This window comes from Physcomitrium patens, chromosome 3 (genome assembly GCF_059467195.1).
Source record: "Physcomitrium patens ecotype Gransden chromosome 3, ASM5946719v1, whole genome shotgun sequence".
Lineage (NCBI taxonomy): Eukaryota > Viridiplantae > Streptophyta > Bryopsida > Funariales > Funariaceae > Physcomitrium > Physcomitrium patens.
In genome coordinates, this window is record NC_143412.1 from 23,676,947 (window position 1) to 23,699,054 (window position 22,108).

Genomic DNA, 22,108 nt, shown 5'->3' on the forward strand with positions numbered 1-22,108 from the left:
GTATACTAACATAATTTTTATATTTTTAAATCTAAATTCTAATTTTAAAGTAACTAAAATATAATTTTGAAGTAATTGAATTAAAACAAATTTGATATTTAAGTTTTACATTAAAAATCTACCTTATATATTCTTATGATGTACTTAAACTCTTAAAATCTCTTAAGCCTATATTATGTTGTCTAAGTATTACTACAATGCCTATATATATATATATATATATATATGATTTTTCAACCTATTACAAAGCAAAGACACAATACCAACTATATGCTCAATTACACTATTATCATACTTTTGAAGATTCTCATCACTTCTTTATCTCATTCACCTCTAATCTATTTTCTAATTCATTTTAGTTTATTATTTTCTTTATATTGCAAATCCTAAGAACATGTTATGCATACCACCTCAACTCTATAATTTAATTTCTAACAGTTTAAACTTGTCCATGTTTCACAAACAATCTCTTATAAGTTCATTGCTTGAACATATATCAAGTACAACTTGCAACATAGTGCTAAAATTGGACAGATCTTTACTTCCTAATACAAATTCCATGGTATCAAACTAATTTCAGCAGCTAGAAACCCTTTCACCGTTCACCAGAAGTCGGCACGATCTCATCAACTCAGCTGGGTGGGGTGTATGCATGACATTGACTTGACTGGTGATTTATCAGTTGAACTTGCAGTCACATATTTAGATCTCGAGGAGCCTCAGAATTCACATGTTCACACATTGTATGCTCATCGAGGAGCTGACTCTACCTGGCCATGGCTTCTCCGAGCCATCACTAACAAGCTGAGCCTGTGAAGCTGGGCCCGCTGCATCAACCAGTTGTGTGTACACGGAGTTGAGCACATTCTTATCTGACTATCACTGTGGTAATCTCTCATATATATATATCTCTCTAAACGCAGTTTAAACTCCATCTTAGGCTAGAAAAATGTATGTCGATTGCCCTTGAGAAATGAGCATCGTTCATATTCTGTGAGAATCATCTACTAATACAATGGAACCTAGCTCCTCCCACTTCTCTCTTTCTCTCACTCGCTCGATCTCTCCCTCTCCCTCTCTGTTTGTTGTACCGAAGCAAACCTTTTATTCTCTACAAACCATTTGCTTGTTCATTCAATATCTGCTCCATTTAACGGTACCAGAGATTGAATGGTGTGCAGACTGTGTCTAAGATGATTGCTTTAAGCCGGCGACGCAGAATTAAACAATCTGGGGATTATTGGGGAGAAGAAAATGTTGTCGGGATGGTTGATTACAAGCAGGTGAGGCCGCACCGCACCAAGTTGGGGCCAGTGGATTTGGGTAGGAACGGATCAATTCTGACCCAAAGGAGCGAGAAGATGGAAGCCAGCAGAATGGACCACACAATGACGATGGTTGGGGTTCGGTTCTGGCGTCCCATCAAACCCTTCAGGAAGGGGTACAAGTGCACGATCACCCAGAAGGCGAAGAAGAGCTTGCCGAAAAGAGGCCCCCACGCGGAGTAACCGTTGTTGATGGCATCTGAAATGCCGGCCACCACGCCCACCATGTTGAAAAGCAACAGCGTGGTGGGAGGGATGAGAAGCGAAGTCCACTTCAACGTATACAGCTCGCCGAAATCCTCATCCTCTCCAGTCTTTGACGTAACCGTGAAGTTGGTGTCGATACCGGCGAACACCTTTAATAAACCTTGGAAGAGGGCGAACAAATGCGCCGAGACACCTCCAATGACCCAAAACTGCTCGTTCCTCCACCACTCGTCTATTCCGACCCCGGACCACCGCATTTCTAAGATACCCGTGATGAAGATGGACATGAAGAGGGAAATGAACCACAAACTGTCGAGATTGCTAATCTGCACAGATCAATGGCGAGATTCATGGCAGTCAGGCAACTGATCGACCAAACGAGACGCAACCTCATAACACTGCTGCGCAGGAAATGGAGACGTGGTTTGCGACTTACAGTTGGGATGATAAATTTTCCGGTAAGCAAACACACCGCGGGAAGAGTACAATAGGCAACCAGAGGTAAGGAAGTTAGGGGATAGATTGTGGTATTGATGTACGCCAATCTTTCCAAGCATTTGAGGCGGCCATAACCATACCACAGCGGGCAATGCCTACTGAGCGAAATTTCCACCGACCCAAGAGCCCACCGAAGCACTTGGTTCAACCGATCGGACAAGTTGATGGGCGCTGAGCCCTTGAATGCGGGCCGGTGCGGCATGCAGTAGATTGAACGCCATCCCCGACAATGCATTCTGAATCCCGTAAGAATATCCTCCGTCACCGACCCATAGATCCACCCAATCTGCGGTTTGAAGGCCAATCTTAGATACAACGAGTATAGAAAATCTCATTCACCACCTAGTCTGGACACAAGTAATGGACACTAGTCAGATCAATGTAGAAATCTTCAAACATCTGGCACCTCTTTTCCCCATTCGGTCTTGTCTTCGTAGCCGCAGCTGATGACGTGAATGGCTTCCTTGAGGAGGGAGCCCGCGCTCGCAGAGTGACGAACACCCTCACTGTCGGACATTGTGGAGGCGATGAACACAGGCGACTGCCCGAACCGCTTCTCGATATCCTTAGTGGACATAATCGGCGATGACTTCTCGTAGTCATGATCCAACATGCCGCCGTCCATGCCTTCCTCGGCATCCTCCAATCTGAAGATGGGAATGCTGGAGTCGGCTCCCGAAGGCGCCTTCTTCTTCGAGTACTTCCACGGCTTCTTGCTCTTCTTGCTCTTCTTCTTTCGTCCCCCGCAGCAAAACGACGGGCACAAGCTGTCGAGGCAGCCTCCCTTTCCTTTCTTCTTGTTCTTCGGTGGGTCGAATCCATACAACGCTTGCCTCCTAAAGACACACCCCGTGCCCACGTATACTGGCCCTTGAATCCCATCCAATCCCTTCATGTTAATCTGTAAAAAAACAAAAGGCGGACAAACCGCTACCAATTAGCCTCTCGGAGGTTTTGAGAATCTGATCAAAAATCGACCATTCACGGGCAATCAAGCTCATCAGTAGAGGGAATCGTGTCAGTACATCGAAGAAGACGGTGTTGTGATTTGCATATCGATCGTTGCGATCAATGCCATCAAACCGCTGGGGGAACTGGACGTAGCACACTTTGGGACCCACGTTGGGATCCATCATGAAGCACATGGCTTCGCGAATGGCCTTGCTGTTGTTGATGTAGTGATCACAATCGAGATTGAGCATGTAAGGCGCGTTGGTGAGCACAGCGGAGACGCGCACCAAGGCATTCATGGCACCGGCTTTCTTGTGGTGATTGAATCCCGGCCTCTTCTCCCTGGAGACATAGACAAGGCGGGGCAGTTCGTTGCCGTCGGTGTCGAGACCTCCGCTGTGGCCCAGAAACACTTGGATCATTCCTGGGTGATCACTCTTGTTGTTTCCTGGCCAGGGCGTGCCGTCTTGCATCGTCCACCCATCCTCCGGCACCTTGAGAGCTTTCGCCACCAAAGCGTTCACGCGAACCTTGAACTCCTCGTACTCACGCTTCATGGCGCGGCGCTCCTTCACGAACGTGGGCTGCACTTTGTCCCTGAGATAGTCAATCTTCTGAGCGAAGTACATCTCCGGTGCTCTCGGCTCAATCGTGAACTTCTTGCAGAATGGAACCCACTTGCGGGCGAATTCTGATGTCTCCGAGAGCGCCTCGAAAGTGAGCATGGCAGCTCCATCGTCAGACAGGTAGCAGGAAACTTTGTCCACAGGGTAATCCACCGCAAGGATTGATAGGATGGTATTGGCTGTGACAATCGGAGGCTCCTTCAAGGGATCTACCGTACTCACGTACACGTCCACATTCACTAACTGGGATGGCTCTCCTGGCTTCTCATAACGGAGAGAAAGTCTGTCCAGGTAAGTTTCACGCTGAATCGGCAGCCATTTGGGAAACTGATCCAGGATCCAAGAGACGGCGAACCAGATCTCGCACACCACGGATGTGATCCACAAGCCAAACGCGCCTTCCACTGGGTGGAGGATTCGGTAGCGCAAGAAGAATGCCAACACCACTAAACGGATGACGATCACCATTCGATATGGATTGATCCTGCTGGACGCTATGGGAATTTTTCTGGAGAGTGGTTGCCTTGATTCATCCATTCTGCAACAAACCAAAGGGTTAGCGTCAATTGTCGTCTGCAACTACCAAATTGCTTAAGCCTAAATTTCAGCCATATATTGCCATACATTGGGAGGTCGGGTCCATTTGGGTCGACGTCGCTGGGATGCAGCACGCCGCCTTCGCTCATCATCATCTGCATTTTCTCTTGCCGTTGTTTCCAACTGTCCACCTTGTCCTTCCACGCCACGCTGCCATAGCCATAAGCGGCCAAGTCCTTACTTGGGTCCATCGGCCTCGCTTGCACTGCATCAACATAACCACGCAGAAATGCAGTTAATCAATCCATCATTTTTGGTCTAATTGCAGTCATCTAAACTCCTCGGAATTGTTGGAATAGGTGCAAAATTATGGAGAAGCACAAGAGTGTGGGTTTTTCTGTACCAGGTAGATTGGAGTCCATGTAATTGATAGGCTGAACTCGCTTGTTGCTGTTCGACGGAACTACGAGAGCGTGATTCTCGTCGTCCTCAGAGTCGCCCACCTGGCCGTCGGTAATCAGAGGGAAGCGGGGCTGCTGGTGCATCATGTGATGGGTCGCCATCTCGTGCTCATACATCCTGCCGTAGTTCATCCGCCCGTGAAGCATTGCATCCGGTGACGGTTGCTGGTCTTTCTTGTCCATTTCGAACTCGTTTTCCAAGTCGTCCAAGTCGTCTTCCTCATCGTCTCCCGGCACACGAGCACTTCCTAATTATCCCACAACAGCAATGAGCCCGTCAAAAAGTTAATAAATCCTCTCGATCGATTGTCAAGGTCAAATAGTCTAAATTTAACCACTCCACTGGCATCCTTACTCACAAGAAATCTACCTTTCTGCGAAGGCTCTCTATGATGTGTTTCTGTTTCCCACCGCAGAATCAGAACTCGGGCAGAATGTGCGGAGGCGACCTCACCTTTCAATCTTTTGTAACGGGTCTTGCAGTGAGGACACACCCCATTGCCTTCCTTGCGCTCGTACTCATAGCAAGTGCGACAAACTGGAAAGGCACACTCGTTGCAAGCAACAAACAATTCATTGTCTTGGTTCACCCCAACCGCATCACCGCAGATTTGACAAACCAGTTCATTCACTTGATTCTCAGGCCGTGGCTGCAGAAAGCGCACACGAGTCATTAACACTTAGTGAATAACTTTGAACCAAAACAGTTTGGCAGACGGAAACAATTCCCCCAAGGTTCCCGCTACTACCTTTCTGTTACGCAATCACAAATCACTAATCAACGTGCAAGTGAGAACGTCGTATGATATGACCCAAAGCTTATCTAATTGTACCGAAACCAAGAAGAAAAAGATTCACCGAGTTCTACATCAAGTCGCTTCTGCAGGTACCGAGTGCCCTGAAAATCTCGACTCGTTTACCGCCATTACACAAGATTAATATCTTTCCAATAGAATTTAAAGGCTTACCCCGTGAATTCCCTCAGCGGGGATGACCACAAGCTCATTCCGGTTGTGGGATCCAGCAACCAGGCCCGCATTAGCCTCCATTGCAATACGACGCCGCTAGCCCTGCAGTTCTTACACAGGCTCTAGCTAAATCCTAAACTGCCCACGGCTCACGCAGGTAAAACGTCTTCGATGGAAGCTCCTCGTAATCGCCATACACTTTGCTAGGTGCTCCCCGACACACTCAACTCCATTATTATTAGCATCCTCTTCACCTCCTTCTCCTCCCCGCCTCAAAATCCACGATAAGCTGAATCAGCGCAACCTCTCCCTGTTCGAACCTCTCGCTCGCTGTGCAAACCTCAGATCGGAAACCTCACAATCAAACCAAAACACACAGACACACACACAGAAGCTCGCAGCAGTGAACAGCTCTCCCTCCCTCCCTTTGTTCAAATCCCTCTACATCCTCCAATGCGCTCTACCATATTCGGCGGGGAGTGTCCACCCTCTGTAGCTGCATATCCATGCAACAACAGACAGTCCAACACAAAGCTCACTGCAGATGGAAAGGGGAGGCTAAGTTCTAGTGACCAGTGAAGATGTGAAGCTGCAGCAGCGAGAATCTCATGCTCGTCGGCCTCGGCAGAGAAGCAGGGCCGGTTGCTGTGGCTTGAGTCCCTTCCTTTGTGAGATTCAGATGCTTGTCTAGTAATTCGATCCTAGCGATGGCCGGGCCACCCAGTAGGTGCAGCAGCCTGCGCTGGCAGGCTTCGGCTCAATCATTCAGTAAAAGCAGGCCGGAAGGGAACAAGGCTACTCTTGGGACCTCCTCAGTGCCCCCCACGCCCCACCTCTATTATGCAAAGCTGCCATTGCCATTACCCCTTTTTGCCCTTTTGCGCTCAGAGCTGAATCAATAGCTAACCAAAACCAATGCTCTGAATTTCTCCAGGACCTTCAACCCCCCCACCCCACCCCCTCATCTCTTTCTCTTTCTCTTTCTGCTGCCATCGCTTCATTGCCCCACCGTCATGAATCGATAGGAACGCAATCAGATTTTCACCTTGTACCTCTCCCTTGAAACCGCATTATTTCAACAAGAATTCTCGAACACGGAAGGGGAATTTGACTCCGGTGCATCATGAGTTAAGTGACCGGTACATCATGGGTCACTGATCTCTGCAGAAGAATAGCCCTACGCATAGGCGATAACAACAATAATAAGAATAATAAGAATAATAATAATTTTGTGAAGATAACCACGGTGCTGATATGACTGCAGGATTTTCATGTGGGTAAAAATAAAATTTAAATAAACTACAAAAAGGGGGGAGGGGGGGGGGTTAAATTATCAAAGTGGCACTCAGTGGGATGGTGTCTGGCCGGATCCATTCACACACTCACTCAACTGAGCTTGCATCATGGCTGCGGGGCTGATGAAGCTTTGGTGGTACACCGCCCCACCCTTACATCACGGCTGCTTGTTGCATTGTCATCCCCCCTCCCCCCCCCCCACTTTATCAGCCGCTTGTCGTTGTTTCCAACATTGCTCAAAGCTCATGCCCCTTGGACGCTTCAATTGGAAAACGACCCTCACCCCTCATTTTCTCCCCATTTACCCACCGATCTGCAACTTTCTCTACCGCAACTGCAAAAAACCAGAATACAACAAAATGATAATAAAATAAAATAAAATACAAGAGTGAAAATCATAGACCCAGTGGAACTTGATTCCTGTGTTATTTACAGTGGCTCTCGTAGTAATGGGATTCTTCCAGTCCTCACTAACATACAGCGATGTTTACGGTGCACTATACGCGCTCTACACCACCATGCAAGCTTCTTAAATTATTGTTTTTTTTTTTTTTTTTTTTTTTTGTCTTTTTTTTTTCTTTTTCGTTTGGCTTTGTTTGTGTTTTCTCAGTAATGGGAGGTGGTTGGAGTTTGTGAGTCAAAAGAGTGAGGGTTCGGTGTAATACTGTAACAGCAATATTCTTGTAGAATAACTGATTTCTGTTAGTAATGCGTGAGAGTAAAGTCGATGTTTTTCTTATGGTTGAGTGCACTGCTTTGCTGCTTTTGGGCGGTGCTTCGATTCGTATGCTACAATCATATTGCAAAAACCCATATAGCTCTTCTTCTTTTTTTTGGTGTACGCCACATTGCTTCAGAATGTAATAACAGTGTGTGTACTGGCATACGACGGCCCCGATTGCTCTGTGCGTTCGAGGGGCATGCACTCATGGGACAGCAACCCTAATTTTGAATGAGTTTGTGTTGCACCCCACAGTTTGTCTTTTTCTCTGTGACCCTCCCCTGTTTGCCTTGCAGAGAAAGTCTTTCATGCAATAACCCAGTTTCTCTTTTTCATTATAGTCTGTTACAGTTTCATTCTTACCTTTAATGTGTTGTCCAAATGGGTGACTCAATTTGTTTTACTTAGTCTTTCAAATATATAGAGAGAATGACTTTGATGTGGTTCTAGCAGAAGTGAAGTTGATTTTCAAAGCAGTTTCTAGACTAGGCTTCCTACAAGTATTCAGACTCAAGCACATGAATGAAGGAGAGGCCTGAGGAGTGAGTAGGAGCAGCTATCACATGAATTGGAAAGAGGTTAAAGGAGACAAATCATTGAGGGGAACAGATAAATTGAAATGGGCTTCCATGCAAAGGGAACCCAGAGTTCCATCTCTTTGTTCCACAGCTCTGCAGCATGCAAAGGAACCTGAGCAGAACCCACATTAGGGTTTTCTCAGCATCATGGTCAAGGACCCAAAATGGTCCCACATCCACAAGTACTATTACCATGATTATTGTTGTTGTTGCTGTTTTTGCTGTTAATATTTGCGTGCAAAAGTGAAAAAGAGGGATGTTGGTTTGGAGATCTATTAGAGTCACTGAGACTTGTTGATGTAGAGTCCCCACAAGTTTATTTTAATTCAGGGTTTGGAGTCCTTAGAGCTCTTGGTGAGGACAACAATGTCCCCGAGTGACACACATGATTCATGCAACAAGGCTGCCATTGTCAGAACCCTAGCCCCATCGGCTCCTGACACCTATAAGCTCCCCCCCCCATTTGGAGTTATTGATGCAAAAAAATAACAATAATAATAATAATAATAATACTGTAAAGTTAAAAGAAAAGGGGAAAATAGAAAAAATAAAAAATAGAAAGAGAAATCCGAAATGTAACAAGTGTGAAAACCATTTTGGTCAATGATTTTATTTTTTAATGTTGATTTAGATTGTTATGGTAATAAGTCCAGTGGTTAGCCACAACATCATCTCAAATCTCATTGGATCTTATTATGAGTAATTAATGTTTTTTACAACTTCTACATTCTCGTGGTTTAATTATTTAAATAGACAAGAAATAAATGGGTAAAAATGGAAGTCATTGTGTGTTGAATGTACCCATGCGCAAGAGGTTTAAAAGGGAAAAGGATAAGAGTATGCTCCAACTCCCTTGTGGAATCATGGAAGGGGGAGGAAGGAGGAGCTTGGTGCCGGCCTCACAAAGAGGTATACTAAATTTGTTTCCTTCATGCTTTTATTTATTTCATGATGGGCAATTAGGTATGTCTTCCTTCAATGAGCCACCCATCTTGGTTGGTTATTTTTTCTTCAAGGTCTTCATCTAATAGATGTGCGAGCCTTATTTTGAATGGCCTCTCTTCATGCCCCAATACTTGAGCTTGGTGAATAATGTAGGGAGGCAATTTTAATGAAATATAAAATAAATAAAAAGATAAATAAAATGGAAAAAACAAGGTTTAAAATGCCATGTGGAATTATCCTAAATTTCTGTTGTAAAATTATATTGGAAGTCCTTTCCATCAACAACTTTAATAATAATAATAATAATAATAATCAAACCCATAGATTGATGATTCTTTTTATTTTTTCTCATTTTTATGTTACATTTTTACTTATATTTTATGCTTTTTCCCTAAATAATGGCATGTGGATCTGATGGAAAAATTCAAATATTGAACATACAAAACGTCAAACTTACAGTTTCTTATCATTTTAATGAAAGTAAAATTATAAGTATAAATTTGTCTGTAATTTTTTTTTTTTTTTTTTTTTTTTTTTTGGTGTGTGTTAGTTTTTTTTGTTGTAAACTACTAGACATTCTCATACCCAAGTACAGCATGTTTCACCCATTGATACATTTGAGTTAAGATGTTCTATTTATTGTTTTATGCTGGGAAGAAAAATGAGACAAGGCATGAAAATCAAAATTAGCATAAAAAGGAAAATCATGTAAATGAAAGAACAATTAATTCGTAGGAGCTTAAATGCAATATTTTTGCAAAACTCATTTTAAAAATGCTTCCAAAATAATGATGAATAAAGTAAAATAGAAGTTTTGCACAACTAAAATTGATGCAAATATAATAGATGCAGCAACTATCAAATTTAACACACATTACAATATCAGATGTCTTCTACTTTGAAATTTGATTTTTCACATAAAATGATAAATTTATAGTTGGATAGTCCTATATGCAAAAACATGTGTATCAACCAGTAATATTTATGATAAAAATCATGTAAGTTATTGATGAGGCTTCTTTCTAAGTAATAGTATTATATATATATATATATATATATATATATGTATGACCCACTTAAGATTTAAATCCACACAACTATTTCCACTTTGCTCATCTTTTGCATTTCCTAGGGCTTTGCACTCCCTCATCAATCTCTCAATTTTGCAGTTAGTGATGTGCTAATTTTGTAATCGGATGAAACAAGTTGAAAGTAGAACTCTTGGAAATAGTTGTAATGGAGCACCTTGGAAAAAGAATATAGAATCTAATTGGAAGAAGTGAATCAATGAGGTAGAAGCACACAACAAGAAGACTATTTTACATTGGAGGGGAAGTTGATGAGTAGTTAGAGAGGTATTGGAGGTGAATTGTGAAGAAGGATAAACAAGAGAGGTATTGCAAGAAGTGAAGTTTTTGACAATGTCAAATGATAAAAATGATCAATAACTATTCGTATTGTATTAGAATGGGACAATTTAATATTCTTACACAGATATATATATATATATATATATAATCTCTTCTTCCTACCAATTGATGGTTTAATATGCTTCAATATGGTTAGAGCTCATCTTGCATGGTCAAATTATAAAATACAAGTGCCACACCAAGGATCTCGACCTTGTTGGGTAAAGAATCAATCTGCATGGATCATTCACAACATCTAAAAGGAACCTTGCATCATTTTAATATATACTGGAATTTCTCATAACATATATATATATATATATATATAATTATGGACCTACATGATGGCTTCAAAAATATCTAACATATTGACATGAAATTTATTTTTTTTATTTTTTGAAAAAGTCCTTCTGAGAAAGAATTTAAATATAAACTCGAATATAATTAATGATGTAAATACAGTGTTGCATTCTTGACTCCTTATAAGTTCAATTTTTTTGTAACTTGATAAAGTTACAAATGACTTAATGCTGATATAGTTTAAAATAAAAATATTTTAAAGTAAAGAAACATCAGTAAAAACTCAAATCTGGTGAATGTTTGTTTGAAAAATTACGCATGTTAAATAGTGCCGAGATGTTTTTAAAAATAGAAATATATAGATATAACCTTTTCTGGATTCAGGGTAAGTTATAATAGTATAGGTTATAAAACTAAATATATTTTGGATTGTGAATAAAATCATATTTTTGGACATTACTAAAAGCACAAGAAATTGTTTTCCAATCCAAATGGGTAAGGCTTCAAATACTAAAATTCTACAACGAAATTGATTTAAATATCTCAAACATGCTCTGAGATTTTTAATAACCACATATTAATATTTTAGAGGGGCAGAGGATTTGGAGTCAGAACAAATTATTTCCCATTTTCTCGTGAAGGTTTGTTAGTACATGTTTATTTCTAAATTTTAATTTGTTAAAGATCAGTATGTTTATTCTAAAACAAGTGAATCCTATCTTTCTCATTTCTATTGTTCGTAATATCAAATAAAATAAATAAAATGTAAAATATGACATGAAACTGCACAAATTATTTAATGAGAAATATAATAAATATAATCAATAATAATAATAATAATAATTCATAGAAAATCTTAGTATAATTGATTAGATTGACCTGTTATCTTTTGATATTTTTAAAATATTAAGAGGAATTCCAATACATATATATATATATATATATATATTCGTAATAATTCTATAAGAAAAAATCAAAAAAAAACTGATACATGTATTCCTATTAATAAAGCCTTATATAATACTAGTGATTCTGAAAAGTTGATTTTTAATATGATCAATACTGACTGAACCATAAATAATGGCACTAAATATGATTTGAACAATATTATTGTGCAAAAACAAACTCCTCATTTGTTCTAGTAATACAATTTGTTAATACATACACACACATGTTGAATATGTAATTTTAAATAATTTTTTTTAATAAGATGTCACCATTTTTCAAAATCATTTGAAGATAATTTCATTTTTTTTGAAAATCTGGTAACTAATTTTGACAGCTCTAATATATTGTAGATTGGTCTTTTAATAAAATTTTAATTTCCAATAATTCTAAAATATAATTACATTATTTCAAAATGTCTCTTCATCATTTAAAAATGAGTGCATTTGATGTTACAATTGGTATTGTAATAATATTATTACAATTATTCACATAATAAAATCCTTCTAAGAAATTAAATCAATGCAAGGAAAATTATCATCTCATTTACTATTTTTTTCATTTGATAACATGTACTACTATGTATAAATCTTTTTGGGCTAATTGAAAAAAGAAAAAATCCAATTTGAGGCTTCTTAAACAAATTATTTTAAAAAGTCAAAATCTTTTCTTCTTCTTTTTTTTTTTCCCTCTAAAATCATGAATATTAACAAATGTCTAAGAGGAACTTTATACAGAGGGAATAAGGTAAGAGGCTAAAATTTTGTGATTAATTAAAATTGAGGGCCTCTAGATTTCAATCAATCAAAAGATTTAACAATTGTATTCTCTCACCTTCTCTCCTAAGTTAAGTATAAAGACCTCTAAGTTGAAACACTTTAAGAAGTTATGAATCTTTCTTAGGATGATATGAACCTACAGGTTGAATAGATATTATTATATACATACATACAATTTTTAGTTTTAATTTAATTTGATTAATTGATTGATTGGAATGAAATGTTCACAAAGGTAAAATTCTGCTGTCCATGGCCACTCCTGGTACCCTTTTAAGGTTTCTACATTCCATGCAAACTGCATCTTCATTTGGACAAGGAATGCACCAACAAACAATGACAACAACACAGCCATATTTTAAGGCCAAAGCCCAACAAAAACTAAACAAAAATAAAATAAAATGAAATAAATAAACATGCACTGTATTAAAGGGCCACACCAACACAGTAGTCTATTAGTGATACCAGTTGGCAAGTTGTCATCTAAGTTTGAATGAACAAATCTCACAGACTTGGTAAACTCTTTAAAAAAAAAACAAAACAAAACAAAACAAAACAAAAAGAACTACATATATGTTTAAAATGAAATCAGCCTTTAGGCAACCAAACATATCCCACCTTGATCTTCACATGGTAGTAATAAATAACTAAATAAAATAGACAGAAAAACACACACACACACACACACATATATATATATATATATATATATAGTATTACTATGTCTCTACTTTTCTTTTCCTTTTTTTCTTTTTTACTTCTCAGCATTCCATATAGTAAATATGAAAAGGACCAGGGCAGATACACATGCATTGAACAGTTTCATGTGAAGTCTATTATAACCCCACCATATAAAAATAACAAAGCTTTGCTGCCTTGGAACACTCATACATGATGGACTCTGACATTATTCTCTCTATTGCACTACAAGCCTCACTATTCACCTCCTGGGTGGATTGATTATTAATGTATGAGTATGAGCATCTGTACATGTACTCTTTGTGTATGCATTTGAGAGTGAATTGAAGCCCCTTGGAGAGCGTGAGTAGTAGAGGAAGAAATAGTGGGTCATTTGGAAAGGTTGTGGCATCAACACCTTTGTACCAAACTAGCAAACACAACCACCTCAATCATTCATTCCCTTCCTTCCTCAAGCCCCACAAAAAAGCCTCCCCCCAGTTCCTCTAAAGGGGGCCAAAGGAAGGGCCCTACACAAAATCAGCCAATCCGGCCCCCACGGACCCCTCCCTCGTCTACAATGTTGGCTCTTGCATTGCAATCACACACCCCCATCAATACCATATATGAAGCTTGGTTGGACTTGCATGATTGGACTTCAATGAGAAGCATGATGGTGAAGGTGACAAAAATTCAAAGCGCTTCTTTCTCTCTCGCTTGTACAAAAATAGAGAAAAGTCAAATAAAATATTGTTATTGTTATTAATCATACAGACTTCCGCACCTAAGAAAGATTTTTTTTTGTTTGTTTGTTTGCTTGTTTGTTTGGATATGAAGCACCAGACTTGGATGGATTCAACTGTTGAATCTAGGACTTGCAGTTGTAACTTTTTGATAAATGAGGTGAAAATTTGGTGTTTTTTGGCAAAATGGTGTCACCCCACTTTTCATTGTTTTGTTTCGTTTTGTTTTCATTTTTTGGCTTTTAGCTTTTATTTTTTATTTAATTTATTTATTTATTTTTGAATGTGATCTAGACTTATTACCCAGGATCAACTCCCTAGGTCCAGTCCTCCATCTCGGAACCTCTAGTATTTATGGATTTGCAAAAATTATTATGATTGCAAATCTTTTAGAACTTGCCATGTTTACACGAGGGAAGCCAGACCTAAAACTTTGACTGTAGCAAGGGTTTTAGGAGCCTTATCACACAAATGGTATAGTGCATGACCGTGGAACAATGTTAAAACCCTGGTAGGGGCAGCCACACTCCAAGTCTCACGCTCAAGTTCTTATTATTTGTGATTGTAATAAGAAGATTGTGTTGTGTCCCAATAAGCCACAATGTTTAGGGTTTAATAAGTTGCACGTTGCCATTGTCAATAAGTATTTGGCAAAGTGCAAATGGTACAACACTGGCAGCAGCACTTTGGATTGTTGTTGTTGTTCTGTGAAAGCAATTGGGGTTTAAATACCCTTTTACCTTGCATTTTTGGCAGAGGAAAAAATTGGGTTTCTGTCTTAGACTCTTAATCTGTCAGAGGGTCTGCATCTTTAATGAGGGAGTGTTGGCAAGTTGTGGTCAACTGGTACACAGATTATCACACTGAGAGCTTTTGTGAGACAATGTGACACTCAACCAGAAACTTGCACGGATCAATGGACAGGCTTCTAACCTGGACAATTACACTTGCTTCTGATGCCCAGTTTGAGAGCCTTGAGATGTTGAGACAAGTTATGACACCAGCATTGCCCAGTTTTAATTTTCCTGAGAGACCTGTTCCTGCTGCTGACTAGTTGCTCTGCCACCTCAAGAAACGCTGTCTGTGTCATGAAATATTCCATCATCTGACTGCACGTCAAATTGCCAAACCTGTCGAGTTCGTACAGTTAGCATTAAGATTAGTTGATTAATCAATTGCAAATCCCTGAGGTTACATTTTGCTACCCAGTAATTATTGCTGCTTCACTCACAGCATTCACGATGACCAGTACTGTGGGAATAACGATGCAAGCGCGCAGATCTAATCCGTGTCTATGTCTCGCATTATTATTTCTACTTTTATAATGAAATAAAGTATTATATGAAAAATTCAGTCACGAATAAAGAACATATGTGTGGACTTCAGGAAGCAGAGAGAAGCTTTATTCGGGGATATTTGGTGCGAAAGTCCCACGTCTGAACGAGATGATTGCGAGTAGTGTTCCATCGGCACGAGCAATAAGGGTCCCTTGTGACTGCTGGCTTGACGAGAGTAAACTGGACTCTAGCTGCCACATTATTGAACCCTAAAGCACCAGGGAGTCTACATCCACAATCAAACCTACAAATACAAACCACGAAGTACGATATTGCAGAAGCCGTTGGCCCTCAAACCGAGTCGGTGTAGGCATGCTTACTCGGAAAAAATAGAGATTTTGGTTAAAATCTGCGAGTTTTCCAGCCATGAGCCAAGACCGGTCGCTGAAGCTTCAGAGACATAACAGCCGCTTTTCAGAAGGATACCTACTTACGTGCTTACTGTAATAGACAGTTAATGGTCTAAACGTACAGCCAGGCCCATCCTTTTGACCCGGATCATCAACTTGTTTTCAAACGTGACTTTGATTTGTTGTTGCAGGAACAAAATTACCGCCTCGCCCCTTTCACTTCCCGTCTTCGATGTAAGCAGTCACCGACTCGGAGGCTCATACACTACAAAGAGAACGTGATCCAAGACCGCAAATAAACACTCTAATTTGGCGGAGTGGACAGAAGTCGAAAAATTGGTAACTACAAATGAACATTGATTCGATGAGGTATTCCAATGATTCGATGAGGTATTCGATGAGGTAGAACATTACAATTATGTTTTGAAAATAGGAGCATCAGTTCAACCATTTATTCACAATTTTGGGAAAGGTCGGGGTAGCTATTCCAACTTATTCGATGGCACGATCAAGCTCCTAGTTTACCTTAGCATCAGCAAACCTGGGGATAGCTTCACTCATAATCCACGCACAGAAAGTATCCAGAAGAACAAAAACATATTTTTGAAACTTGCAATTTAAAAAATTGATACTGCCCGTGCAGCAGTACCTCAGAAGGCCTCGAGGCGTCGTCACCAAGTACATGCTCAGCAGGACAATTTTTTCACAGGAGTTTACCAAATCATGGATTTGTTGTAGCTTCCAACTGCATCAAAATTTTCACCGTTTCCTTTAGTAGTTCTGTATATAAATATCATAGCAGAAATATATTTGCAAAGTCTTTGATGCCAATCCTGTATAGTCAACGATGACATCGAGCCTTGTGAATATATCACCAAGTTAGGGGAACATATATCACATTGTCCAAACCAGTATAGTCTTGCTTGCTCATTTCCGTAAAGCTCTTGATGCTAGTGCCATGAGCATCAGGTTTTGCACCATCGCTCCCGGGGACTAAAAAGTGCAATCCATATCACGAAGAAGAGATCTATCACACAAACTACCCATAAGAGATCTATCCAGTTTGTTAAGTGAAATAAATATTACAGTGAAACTCAACCAATATCTGACTACCTGCAATGGTGTCGGAACACACCTACACATACGGGAAGCAGCTGGGGTCGACATGGCACACGATAATTTCTCCTTTCAGATTCTCTTAAGTGGAGAAACAGTAGGATGATGCAGCAGAAATTTGCCTGCAAATCGGTGTTTGCAGCATTGGAATTAATAATGCGCAGCGAAAGGCATCACTTAAGTATCAATAATACATACACAATGTGCGAAGATTAACTTGTTGAAAACTGATGTTATCACACATGCTAATCCTCACAATGTTCATTAGGATACTAAGGCAAAATCGATGAATGTAGATTTAGAAAGTTCGCCTGTGAAGCCAAAATCTTTAACCGCGAGCGTTACTTATGCTTCGAAGGATGACCGTTAATGGCATTCATCCCAAGAGAAAATTATAACCTGGTACAAAATACAAGAGATCAGGTCGTTCACCCACGTGCCATGTGTCAGTGGAGAAAATGCAGTGTTCACGTTCATAAAATTCTTTCTCTATCGCCTTCTTCTGTAAATTAACAAAGTTCAGAAGATTATTTCAGCTGGAATCTGAATAACTTTACACTCCCAATCACCTGTGAAAGAAAATGCCGCATGGCAAATTCGGATGCAGCCAATGAACGCAGAACTCTACATCTTAACAGACTTTCAACATCCTGGTCACGTTTACAAAACGAAGTGCAGGAAATCAGAGCAGGTTCTGTAAAACAAAGCCAGAAGTATTTTCGCGATCAGGCTCACACACCTTCAAAAGCCTATTTCCACGACAGCAACAAATCGTTCGTTATCGGTTAGATCTGCACTCTCCCGCCAGCCGATCCCTCGTGTCTCCGCAAAGCATTTCCAATCACTCGCCCCATCACCAAGTTAAATCGACGCCAAGCAACGTATATAGTAGCCGCACATGCTCGGACCCTATGCCAAAGCAGTCATCGAATCACGCAAAGGGATCCGCCTTCCGGGACCGATCACAGTATCCACCATGAAATCTCGATATGATCGATTTCATTGCGAAGCAACACTAATTCGATCCACGAGCCTCATGCCCTAATTACATCAACAACTCTCAACGTACTCTAGTGTCGCGGCATCCCACCGAATTACGGATTTAGCGCTGCATTCGATTATAATGAATTTCATGGCGCCGAGACAGGAGTGCCGAAGCACAGGACTGAGCGCGCGCGCAATTTAAAAGTGGCAGAATCCTCCCGCCGGAAGACGCGGTGCGGGATTAGGAGAGCTTGCACCAGTGGATGTGGGTCTCTCATTATTACCGTAGATTGGATATTTTCAAATGTTCACAAGTGTGTGTGTATACAATTGTATTTCAATCTTGAGTTTATTTTATTTGTTTTAATCTTTTAATTTTTTTTCTAATCCTAAGCATCTTTTTATAAGTTTCTAATAGTTTCCAAACAATCTTCTTGTGGAGATTTTATAACTTGTCATTCATCACATGTTATTAGAATTTTTGCTAATACCATTGCAAGTTGTTGGAAACTTGCATTACACTCCATAATAGATAAAGCGCACTTTCCTTATACATGTGTATTTTAGTGTTATGTGAAGTATACTATGGTGTATTTAAGCAAGTTTAGGGCAACTTGTGGTGGCTTTGGAAAAAATTATGATGGCATGTGATGGATGGGAAGTTGTAGTGGCAATAGCAATATTATTTATATCTATATATTCAATGCATCTACATGCACAAATGCATCTTACATTTTAAAATATTTTGGTTTTTATTGAGAGAATGTTTTTTTATGCATTTAAAAATAAAGTTCTAATGTTGTTATGATAGATTTTTTATTTTTTTTCCAAAAAACTTTATAACAATTTTTTATATAAATAGAAAAGAGACAATATTTGATATTATTGTTAGCTTATTAGATGCTTTTCTTTTAGAAGAAAAAACTTTTTGGAAATATCTTTAATATAATTCTTTTAAGATTTATTTGTTTGTTTGTTTTTCTTGTTTTAAATAAATGGAATCAATAGAATATCTTTTTTTTCTTATCTATTATGTATTTTAATATATGCCTCAATGTTACTTATCTTTCCTTGCTATTTTTATAAGAAAAAATGATAAAGAAAAATATAAACTAATAGTAATTGGATCACAATGGTATAGATAAAGAGCTCTTAAGCAAGACTAAATGTTATTACAACTTGCATTGTAAACTTCGAGTTTAATAGCCTTATATTCCAACCATGTAGATTATACAAAGCCACTATTATCTTTAACATATAAGATATAAATATATACATGTGTTTGTATTGATTTGTTGATTAATTAATTAAATAGAAATAAATATGCATGGTTGATATAAAATATTATTCATATAGAAAAATATGTGAATATTTTAGAATTTAATTTATATGAAAGATTCTAATATAGAATAGTTAATTTGAAGATTCTAATATATAATCGTTAATTTTAATGTAGAATAGTAGAATAGTTAATTTTTTTATGGCAATAATTTTAAAAAATTATTTTATTTCTTTTTTATTTTTTTAATTAAAAAATAAATAATATATATATGTTATTGTACACTATTTTATTTTTTAAGAGACATTTATTTTTTATAAATATATTTTAACTTATAATGAGATAACTAAAAAAATAAAAGCTCGTTTTGTTTTTATTATTCTTAAATACTTTTGTATCAAAAATACATGAAAATTTTCATTCTTTATTTTTTTAATTAGAATAATGCAATAAGAATCTTCAATAAAAATTAAATTCTAAAATATTCTCATATTTTTCTATAATTTTTTAAAATCATAATATTTAAAAACTTTAAGTGCTTAAGTTTTCTTAACATTTGTAATTTTATAATTTATAAAGAAAAAGTATGCAAAAAAAATATTAAATAGAAAGATAATAGTTAGTTGATTTTGAAATCTTCTTCTTCAATTTTAAAATGTCAAATTTTATCTTTAGAAGTTTAAAAAAAATAAAAAATACATATGCATATGCAATCATACAAAAATAATATATGTAGATGACAATAATTACTTTATTCAGAGTTCTAAAATTCTTTAAGATGATTGAATTATTTGTATTTTTTAAAATTACCTATCATCAATAAAATTATTGTTCATTGTGTGTATCTTTAAGTCTCATTGCAATTAAAGATGCTAATTTTAATAATCTATCCAAAAATAATAATATTATAAGAAAAAAAGGCACTCTTATAAATCATTTAAACTAATTTTTTTTATAATATATTAAATATATGATTTTTTTCATTGAATAAATGATAATTACATGGAACAAATAACTAATATTGTAATAAGTTGCTCTTCTAGTTATTTTTTTGTAAATATATTGTGGTTATAAAAATGTAAAAAATGATTCTGTGTTAATAAATTTAATTTTTAAATTAAATAAATTTTTTTTACTGAAATATTGTTTTTCAGGCTTAAATTAGTTTTGCTTATTTGTAAATTTAAACGTAAAAATTTAATTTAAAACATCATATATATTCTATTCTTTTTGTTCAATTTTTTTCTTTGAAAATTATATTTTACTCAAAAAAGTTAATTATTTTTTATGGTAAAAATTATAAAACTTAAGCTAGAACCAATACCAGACAATCAGAAAACTAAAAAAACAAATAAAGTATACAAGCTATGAAGACCAATATATTTTACATGTATTTCTTAAGCAGTGAGAAAAATAGTTTATAACTTCTCCCTTGATGATACATAATAATGCATTTTAATTCAAACACTTACTACTAAAATTTTGTTAAAACATTCTTGAAACAGAATATTTTCAAATATCATTATTGAAGTATGATGGATATTATTACAAATATAAATAAAATTATAAATAAAATTATTTTTTATAATTATTATTCAAATAAATTATTATTTTTTTATTTCTATAATTATATATATATATATATATATAATTGTATTAAAATGATTTAGAATTAGATAAAATATTCGTTTTAAAAATATTTTTATATAAACAAAAATATAAATATAAATACAAAATGTAACCTGAAAAATAAAATAATTACTATTTGTAATTTATTTTAAAGAAATTTAGAAATAGACACTTTTCTTTCAATGCATAGACATCGTTTGTACTATACATTAATTTAAAAAACAAATAAAATGAGTTAAATACAAATAAAATATAAGATTCTTATATTTTTGTTTTTTATTTTTTATTTTTTTATCCAAATAGTCAATGATAGAATTAATATGTATGGAAATATTATTATATAAAATCCTATTAAAGTATTATAGAATCTTAAATAATCTTAATTAGACTTTGATAAACCTGATTAAATTTTAATCAATCCAAAATAAATTTAAAAGAAGTTATAAAAGAAACACAAAGAAGTTCTACACTAATCTCAAAAAAATAAAATAATAATCTTAAAGAAATATTAGAAATAAAAATCTTTAAAGAAAAAATTAAGAATCCTAAAGGAATACTAAAAATAAAAATTCTAATGTAATCCTAATTGAAATCCTAATTGACCCTAAACCAAATCCTAGGTCAAATCCTAATGAAACCCTAATAAAATTCTGAATCCTAGACAAATCCTAGACAAATCTTTATCAATTTCTAATCAAGTTTTAAACCAAATTCTAAGAAAATCCTAATCCTAACCAAATTTTAGACAAAATCTTAAGCCCTATGCAAATTGTAGACAAATCCTAGACCAAATCCTATTGCAAATTGTAACTTCAACAACTAATGACCAAATTATTGATATTAACTCAAAATTTATACTTTTTAATATCTTAGTTAGACAAAAGTATAAGAAAGATGAAATCAATTAAGCTTATCAATTAAAAGAAATGCAAGATAATCCAATGGGCATTGGAAAGCTTCTTACTCCAATCTGAATGCTAAATTTTTAGCATCAACATCTCTTTTTTGAACTATTAAATTGCTTTCAAATTTTACCTAAATATTGAAAATCAAGTCTAGTATTCATAAAAAATAAAAAATAAAAAAAAATCACTTCAATCCAATTGAAGAATTATTGAAGATCTTAGAAACACTCACTGACCTTTAAACTCCAATTTTTGAAACCTCAACCCATAAAAACCTTTACATACTTCAATCTAATTATACAATTGATTTTAAAATTTGCACACATATTCACAACTAATACACCAACAAACTGCTCAAAATCCATTTGCATATATACTACAAAACTTTAAAAATCCTCAAATCTATAAACATATTTTCATTTTTTAAAATCTAAACCAACAAAAAAATTTATTAACTTTAAAAATCTTTCAAAAAATTAATATTAATTTAATTAAAATAAAACTAACGATCAAAATTTTTTTATCAAGTTTTCTCTCAAACGCC

General features: G+C 36.5%; 2 protein-coding genes across 15 annotated transcripts; both read right to left on the reverse strand.

Moving 5' to 3' along the window:
- Window positions 1–674: 674 nt before the first annotated feature.
- LOC112280291 (putative cellulose synthase A catalytic subunit 3 [UDP-forming]) lies at window positions 675–6,336 on the reverse strand. The gene is made up of 8 exons (XM_024515618.3): window positions 5,574–6,336; window positions 5,060–5,255; window positions 4,548–4,853; window positions 4,232–4,409; window positions 3,056–4,145; window positions 2,437–2,931; window positions 1,969–2,316; window positions 675–1,858 (listed from the first exon to the last, which is right to left on the reverse strand). Exons 1-8 carry the CDS (start codon window positions 5,652–5,654, stop codon window positions 1,274–1,276), a joined length of 3,279 nt encoding a protein of 1,092 aa, XP_024371386.1. The 5' UTR covers window positions 5,655–6,336; the 3' UTR covers window positions 675–1,273.
- An 8,345-nt stretch (window positions 6,337–14,681) lies between these two features.
- Window positions 14,682–18,535, reverse strand: LOC112279748 (uncharacterized). 14 transcript variants are annotated; one of them, XM_090249284.1, is made up of 6 exons: window positions 17,507–18,535; window positions 17,337–17,417; window positions 17,079–17,166; window positions 16,787–16,889; window positions 16,301–16,396; window positions 14,682–15,094 (listed from the first exon to the last, which is right to left on the reverse strand). In XM_090249284.1, the coding sequence occupies exons 4-6, from the start codon at window positions 16,816–16,818 to the stop codon at window positions 14,893–14,895; spliced, it is 330 nt and encodes a 109-aa protein (XP_090105410.1). In that variant the 5' UTR covers window positions 16,819–16,889; window positions 17,079–17,166; window positions 17,337–17,417; window positions 17,507–18,535; the 3' UTR covers window positions 14,682–14,892. The 14 variants fall into 14 exon arrangements, 10 of the variants coding, with proteins under 10 accessions (XP_090105410.1, XP_073388682.1, XP_073388680.1 ...); XM_073532581.2 differs by lacking the exon at window positions 17,337–17,417 and having other exon boundaries at window positions 17,113–17,166; XM_073532579.2 differs by lacking the exon at window positions 17,337–17,417.
- Window positions 18,536–22,108: the final 3,573 nt, after the last annotated feature.